Consider the following 8654-nt stretch of genomic DNA (forward strand, 5'->3'; position numbering starts at 1 on the left):
GGGAATGTTGAAGTGAATCTTGAAATGAACCTAGGGGATTTGATACACAGGAATAGTATGAACAAAGACATAAAGGTAAGTAAATGCAGGATATAGAAAGTGATTGGTTCACTAAGTGATACATTCAAAAAAATATTTATTGAGCATCTACTAAGTGCCAGTGACTTAACTTTGCTGAGTTTGTAAAAGAGAAAGAGAAAGGTAGGATGTGACTGGGCCTTAAATGACAGAATAAGGAGATGGTACTTAATTAAAAGGCAATTGTAAACCACCTGAAAGTTTTTAAGATGGAGAGTGATGATTAGAGCTGCTTTTCATGAAGATTGATCTGGAAGCAGAAGCTAATATTCCAGCCAGGAAGAAGCAATGAGGATCTTAGAGCAATGGCAGTGAGAAAGGAAGGGGAAGGATCAGCTGAGGAAAAGTTGTGGATGAGGAATTCGCATCTGTCTGGGTATGGGGGCCAGTGAGGGACATAAGCCAGAAACAACTCGAAGGTTCTGAACTTGAGTGATTGAGATTAACAAAAGAAATAATGACGTCAAGAGGAGGTTTAGTATCAGGTAGAAGATAGTGATGATAATAATAATAGTAGTTGATATTATTAGATGGAAGCACCTTGAGGGCAGGACTGTGATTGCTTTGATTCACACTTTATCCTCGGTGCTTGGCTCACAGGGAACACTCAATAAATATTAGTCACAAAATATATGCTCGATCTCACCTAAGAAGGAGGTGTAATTATGCCCCATTTTTTTGCTATCAATTTTATTTTTTATTTTGGACTACCTCAGGCATATACAAATAAACAGGAAATAATGTAATAAACATCCATATATATATATAGATATCTCTATATATATAGATATCTACTCCTCAGCTTGAGAAAAAGAAAGTAATACAGATATTATCATTATCTCCATTTTACAGGTAAGAAACCTGAGGCTGAGAGGAGTCAAAAACTTGTTCAAGGTCACACAGCTAGCCCATGCTGCAGCTGTGACTTGAATATAGGGCTGTCTGTCATACCTAGTTTGTGACATTGATGGGACATCCATGTGGAGGTACTCAACAGGTGGATGGAAATATGTGAGGTATGGAGAGAATTTAGGATTAGAAATATTGACATGGAAATTGTCTGCATCAAAATGATGGTTGAAGGGACAGCAGTGGGAAGGGAATAAACAGTAAGTGCTCTGAGGATACAGACTTGTGTCTGAGTGATGTGCCTTCTTGGAGGGAGAACAAAATATGCGAGTCTATTTTAGAAACCTTGCCTGTTCATAGAGTAAGAGCTCCTTTTATGCTGGTCCAGAGTGTCCCCTTTGGTTTCTAGAAAAAGGGAAGAGCCTCTTGCAATCCACAGAGTGCTTATTCTCTATGTCTGGCATAGGGCGAGGCCAAGGAAGACATTGGTATTTGGCATCATTGGCTTTATAAAAATCCTGGAGGTGAGGATGTTATTTTTTCTAGGCAGAACCCCAAATGCAGCTCTAACCCTATCCTATTGGGTATCTAGCCTGCTTCTAGCTGAGGCTTGGCTTGTATAGAGATGGGTGCCCTCCTCCACTCATATCCTCATGGACCGCTGAGGCTTAGTAGTGCTGAATAGGATTTTACTGAGTTTGTAATCATTAGCAATACTACCCTCCTGAGGAAAGAGTTCTTGGCTTCACTCCAAATCAGAAGTTTTAGTTGCCTCAGGAGAAATGTAAGAATTCTGGAAAAAGTCTTGCAAGTGTTTGATAAGCATCCACATCTCCTCACACCACTGAAGATCACAGCATTTGGGGAAGTTCCCAGTGAATATTAAGTTTGGATTAAAAAATTCCTATAGTAATATTATTTGCAACTAGATTATCTGTGTGATAAAAATTTCTTAAGGAGAGGTTCTGCAGAAGTTTGGTAACACACAATAAAGTTGAGGTCTTGGCAGATGACATGTGTCATCAGATCTCTTTAATGACATTATCAACCCCCCTTGAGAAAAGATCAGAGACACAGAAGGTATATTATTTTGACTCTCAGAGTCCCTTCTTTAGAATGTCAGCATAGGTGAGGGTAGGTACAAAACTTAACCTCTAAATCTCAGTGGCTTCATGCAACGACCACCACCACTACAAAAAGCTGTTCTTTTCACTCAAAAGAATCTGCGGTGACACTTCAGAGTAGCTCCCTTCCAAGTAATGATTTGGAGAAACAGCCTATTTTTCTCTTCATGTCAATCTAATGCTGAATAGTTTGTGGCCACAGTCACATTATATACTCAGAGTGAATTTATCATCATTATTTTCTCTATAATTTCAGGATAAGATCTCCAAATAACAAGACAAGGGAAGAGAAAGCTGGAGGGCCACAGAGGTTTTCCAGAACTTTGGCTTCAAAATGACACAGGTCACTTTCCGCAGCCCTGGTCCATGGTCCCACCCAACAGTAATAGAGTGGGGAAGCATAGTCTCCTGTGTGCCCGTGAAGGAAAGGAGAATCAAATATCTACCATTTTCACAGAGGTAGAAAAGCACTGAAACATGAGCACTAAAGATAAAATGAGGGCAACTATATTGTGTACTGTCAAGGGAAGAAGTGGTTTGATGAATATGCAGGTAACTAGGTCTTAACCTTATTGTCTGATATTTTGCTTGATGGTGAAAATAGTTTTGTTGAATTTTCCACCCAGGATTCACAAATGCTAGCTTAAAAGAAAACAGCCATTTCCCAACCCACTGGGCAAAGTGACTCTGTAGTGTAAAAAGTAAATTGATGTAGGTATAAATCTGGATGTGGATCCCTCTGCAAATTATATAGTGTTAGAATACATTTTTTTCTACCCTTCTTACTTCTTGGTTCTGGTGCCAGATGGAGAGACTTCTGCTCTGTGAACACTCAGAGGTGCAACATTTATCCAGATGACCCTTGGTTCATAACAAGTGCAACAGTAGCAAACTTTAGGCATTAAGTGTATGATCCCGAGTTCACCTATTATTTTCCATATAATTAACATGGAAAATGTAGGAAGTAGGTCAATCTCCTTGAGGCTACTTTTGGCATTTCCACATGCTCTGTTGCCATCTTACTGGTCTACTTTTCACTTCCTTGGTGTTATCCATATCACTGTTATGGAACTTGGTATCCTCCTCCTCTGGGTCTCCCTTCCATTTCCCAGCATCTGCCATGGTACCTTGTGCATGACCATCAGTAAATTAATATCAGTGCTTCTTAACTAAATGAATGGCTGGTTTCACTTTCTGCCCTACTTAGGATCAACATGTATTCTAGCTTCTCTCACTCCACTGCCCACCAGCTCTTGCTGCTTTGTTCAATCTCTTCTGCCCCACTGGGTGGTGGTTCAGGGAAGCAGTGAAACATGGGGGCATGAGGCAGTGCAGAGAAAGTGGGAAAGTGCAGAGTGGCTGTCTGGGGTCAACACAGCTTGTGATCTAATAAGCTGGATAGCGATCGGGGCTGGGGGTCAAGTCAAGGAGGATTCCTCAGAGAACTGTTAGATCAAACCCAAATGTTTACTTATAGAGATTTCTTTCCCTATTGTTATTTTATTTCTAGCTTATTCTATGTTACCTTATCCTAATAAGTGGAATGAGGTCAGAGGCTGAATTGGAACCAGAGTGCTCCTGATGCTCTTCCTGGTGTTTTTTAGTAACAAGAAATTATACTCTGGGTCAGTTTTGCCATATGCAAACATCAGTTTACTGAACTTGTCCTAATTGCCTCCCAGAGTGGAAGGAGGATGAAATGATAAAAGATATGTGAAGGGGACCTGGAAATTTAAAAAATGCAATACTGTATTGATTAAATAAACATTTATTTGGAAGGTTGCAATGTGCCTCCCATGGACTGGACAAAAAGAGATAAAAAAACCCCCCAATGTCTACAGCCAAAGAATTTACAATCCAGGCAAAAGAGAGATGAGTAAGAGCTAGGAAAAAATTGGATAGATATTATTCTAAGAACTATGAACAGTTTTATGAAATAATTAGTTATGGTAAACCTTTACACACAGGTTTGCAAGAAAAAAAGGCGGGGGTGGGTGGCGCGCATTTCTTCCCTTTGGCTTTTCCAAATGGCTTAGTACTAACAGTGGCAACAACTACTCAACATCATAAATGGAAGAATGATGCTTTATAATGGATGCTTTGTTATCTATATCTTCCAGTTCAGTTAGTTAGAGCTAAGTGAAGATGTCAAATGAGCATCCAGTACGGTGCCAAAGGAAAGTGTCTCTTCCAACGGTAAAATCACAGGTTGATGTGAGATGCCTGTCTTAACAGCACTTTCTCAGGCGCTAACACTGTTGCTGTTTCCACCTTCATCCCAAATGCTCTGCCGCCTGTGGTGAAATATACAGACAGGGCCCAAGAAGCCACACTGGATCTGGAGTGTTTGTGGCAGCCTTTTTCCTGCCACACCCTTAAGTCCCACCTATCCTGGGACGCTCTGGAAGGAAGCCCATGGGCGGTGTGGAGCAGCGCTTGGTCCCATCTCTCCTTCAAGAGGCCACACCCACCGCAAGGCCCCCATTGTGTCTCGGGGAACAGTAACCCGACAGTCTTACGCTGGCTGCCCTTCTTCAGAGAGAGCGGCTCTGGCTCCCGCGACCCCAGCCAGGCAGCCAGGCAAGGGGCGGGGCGGGGCGGCGACAGGCGGTGCAGGTGGCAGTGGCGCAGAGACGCGCGCTCTAGGGCCGCGCGCTCTAGGGCCGCGCGCTCTAGGGCCGCGCGCTCTAGGGCCGCGCGCTCTAGGGCCGCGCGCTCTAGGGCCGCGCGGGAGCCCCGGGCCCGCACGCCTGCCTCGCGCGGACGCCGCCGCACCTGAGGGCGGAGCTAAGCCCGAGATCCGCCCGCTCCCGGGCGCGAAGCCCCCTCCCCGCGTACCTCCCGCAGCGCTGCAGACGCGCGCAGGTACGTGAGGCCTCACCCGCCCGGGACCAGCAGACGCGGGCTCGCCATGGAGCACATCCGCACGCCCAAGGTTGGTGCTACGGGCGCGGGCGGAGGAGGGAGAGCGGGAGCAAGAGGAAGGATGCTGAGCCGGCTGGAGGCCCGGCTTCCCTGTCCGGCGCAGACCGAACTGGCACCGCGAGCGAGCGAGGGAGGAGGCGGCGCCGGAGCCTCTCCCGCTTCGCCGGGAGGCTGGGCTTCCTCTTGCTGCCTCACAGGCCTAGCCTTGGCTGCTGCTGGATCTAACCTCTTGTCCTTGGGGATGCTTAGTGGACAGAGGGCTGGACGGGAGGGAAGCCTAACTACCAGTAGAGTAATGGGGCTGCTGATAGGCTGATAAACGCTCCCTTCTGGTCTAGCACTAGGTTGCTGCTTAAAAAAATTTTTTTTTTCTGTTGGCTGCTCTGAGCAGTTGAAAGAGAAACAAGCCTTCCTAATAACAGGTGCAAGGAAACGAGTTACGTGCAGGTGCGTTGAATGCACTCGGGAAGCTTGTTGAATCTAAGGGTTCAGACTCGCCCAACTCGCCCTCCTGCTTCTTGCTCCTCAGGCTATCAGCTGCAGTGGACCTTGCACCGAGCAGATGATCAATGTTCGCTGTAGGCTGCATATTATCAATCCTTCCATCTTCTTGGCTTTTCCAGTGGGTTGAAGCTTACAGATTCGTCCACTGGTCTGTTTTAAACACCACATCTTGTCAACTCAACAAAAGCGACTGGTCCCAGATCATTTCAGTTAAATAACACTGGAAACGTTGACCCCTGTACCAAACCTTACTATTCATGGTTGTACTAGTAATAAAATTTAGAGCGAAAAAGGTGATTGACATTCCTGATAAAAACCCTAAACTAGTGACAAAACCTATTTCAGGAACCTATTGGCTGTCTCTTGTTACTACCACTATAGCGCCTTGTGTTTCTGGGATGATCTCCTGTTCAAAATCTAGGTCCTGACAGTGAAGTCAAAGCTGGGCCTGAGTGGGCGGAACTTAGGAGGCCCCAGGGATTGTATTCATCTCATGGGGCCATTGCTGTGCAGTAAGTCCAGTAAGAAAAATTCATTCCTAAATTCCGGAATGGTTTCTCTTTATAAAGGCAGCTTTACAATTGTCTTATGTCAGTGGAAGAATAAAATCTTTCAGTTTGCCACATAATGTGAGTTCCAACAGTAAAGTTAAGTTGTATTGATTTTGCACTATGGAATTAAATTGTTGCTTCACAGTCGGGAAATTGTAAACTTAGAGGAGGGTGCCATAAACCACAAGATAGGTGGCTCAGAGCTTTCAGGGTTTAAGTGGTGCTAAATAATTTATTCTGGAATGATGAATTTAACTCATGAACTCCTTCTGCCCTTACCAGGGGCATCCTTTCTTTGTCATGATGAAGGGGGCTCTTGATAAAAATGATGTCTGATGTGAATGTCAGTAGTGATAGGGTGACATGACACTGAGTGCTTTTCTTCCTATGGAATATGAATTTGGGGAGTAAAGGCCTTTTCTCATCCTTAATTCAAACTCATTCTCTACAAAGCCATGTGTGCAAACCTGAACATCAAGCAATATTCTCACTTGTTCTTAAAACCCGTTTTCATAAACACCCTGTACCGTAAATCTTCTGTCAGGAAACAGAAAAATGGGGGGAAATGGATAATTGTCTGAAATTTCATTGAGTTGAGAGTCATGAACATTTAGGATAATGCAGGTGGAAAAAATTAAAAGCTACAGAGGTTGGGGGGGGATCCAATCCATTTATTCATTCATTTCATTCCACAAGCATTGGAGAACATTTCCTGTGAGAAGCTCCTGTGTGAGCTCTGTGAAGCTCCAGACCAGGGAGCTCCCTGGTCTGGAACGGAGGCAGTTGTAAATCTGGAGAGAGGTGTGTACAAGGGACAGTGGACAGAGAGGGCAATGGATGGAGGATCAGCTCTACCATAAAGGGTGAGGGAAGGCTTCTTAGAAGAGCTGAGCCTTTTTTTTTTTTTTTTTTTTTTTGTGGCACGTGGGCCTCTCACTGTTGCGGCTTCTCCTGTTGCGGAGCACAGGCTCCGGACGCGCAGGCTCAGTGGCCATGGCTCACGGGCCCAGCCGCTCCGCGGCATGTGGGATCTTCCCAGACCGGGGCACGAACCCGCGTCCCCTGCATCGGCAGGCGGACTCCCAACCACTGCGCCACCAGGGAATCCCGAAGAGCTGAGTCTTAACATGCAGGAGCATTGGAGATGCTGTCAGGCAGTTGTGTAAATATGGTATATTGTAATAAATCATTACTCCCTCAAAGATGCTGAAAGCCTTAACAGCGATAAAGATAGAAATGATGACATGACATGATTCCTTGAGGTTAAACAATATCATTTTATTTTACATTTTTAAAACAATTAAAAAAATTTTATTTTTCACTTCCAGTTTTATTGAGATAGAATCGACATACAGCATTGGATAAGTTTAAGGTGTACAGCATAATGATTTGACTTACATACATCATAAAATGATTGACACAATAGATTAATGACCATCCATCATCATTTAGATAGAAAATTAAAGAAATAGAAAAAAATTTTTTCTTGTGATGGGAACTCTTAGAATTTATTATCTTAACTTTCATGTATAACATAAAGCAGTGTAAATTATATGTATCATGTTATACATTCCATCTCTAGTACTGATTTATCTAACTGGAAGTTTGTACCTTTTGACCACCTTCCTTTAGCCTGCCCCCCTGGTAACCACAAATTGGGTCTCTCTTTCTATGAGTTTGTTTGTTTTTTTGAGGTGTAATTGCCCTACATCACTGTGTTAGTTCTTGTTACACAACATAGTGATTCGATATTTTAAACAATTTCATTTTACATTTTTAAGTGCAATACTAATTTTCACAGTATAAATGAAAAGGGACCATACTACTTACAGAGCTTGTGTTGTAAAATGTATAATTTTTGATGGTCATATTCGTCTTTGTTTTGGGCTTCCATTATATTCTGGGGGTGCTGAATAGATATATTGTACGATTTCATGTCTTAGGTGGCTTGTGAGGGGTATACACTCAAGTTTGAAGTGTATTTACCATGTGGCTGGCAGGGGTTTATTTTAAGAGGAAAGGAAATGCATGTATAATGTACAGTTGTTTTCCTATTACAGTGAAGTCATTCATTTACTGTTTGTAAGCTGCGTGATATCCATCACAGCCTCTGTACTCTGCTTCAGTCTCTGGAGTGCAGTGTAAGGAGACAGATACCCATGAATAATCTGGATGCTTTGCACATATTTCTTGCTGGTGTGTGTGTGTGTATGTGTGTGTGTGTGTTTAACAGAAGCCTTTAACAGAGCGGGGTGTTTCTTTCCCGGAATGGTTCCTGTATAAGAAAAAGAAAATGTTCCAAGGAGGAGCTAGTTTGCAGTTGGGTTTAAGTTAGGTAGGACACCAAGCATTACCTGTATTGCATCACAGTGAACTTTTTGTTTCTACTTCTCTGTCTGGTTTTCTCTGCCACTCTGAAAACTTGCTGGTAAGAAAAAACCCTGCAAGAAGCTTAGGGATAATTTGGGTTCACGTGTTACTTAGTTATATATAAAGCCTTCAGGGCTTTTAGAAGTAACTTGAAGTATTTTGTAGGATTTGGGTTAGTATGGGATGGATGCTAATGTGTCTAGGAACCTGGTGAAGTAATCTCTACTTTTTTTTTTTTTTTTTTTTTTTTTTT

The 8654-nt window shown here is 43.3% G+C and overlaps 1 protein-coding gene across 1 annotated transcript in view; it reads left to right on the plus strand.

Annotated features, from left to right (window-relative positions):
* The first annotated feature begins 4910 nt into the window (after positions 1-4910).
* The window catches only part of MTMR7 (myotubularin related protein 7), a 94611-nt gene continuing 90867 nt past the window's right edge, over positions 4911-8654 (plus strand). Inside the window, exon 1 of the mRNA XM_007459906.1 lies at positions 4911-4986. Within this exon, the coding sequence (XP_007459968.1) occupies positions 4963-4986 (24 nt within the window). The 5' untranslated portion in view covers positions 4911-4962. The remainder of the gene's footprint in view (positions 4987-8654) is intronic.

Source organism: Lipotes vexillifer, unplaced genomic scaffold (genome assembly GCF_000442215.2).
Source record: "Lipotes vexillifer unplaced genomic scaffold, Lipotes_vexillifer_v1.1 scaffold614, whole genome shotgun sequence".
Classification (NCBI taxonomy): domain Eukaryota; kingdom Metazoa; phylum Chordata; class Mammalia; order Artiodactyla; family Lipotidae; genus Lipotes; species Lipotes vexillifer.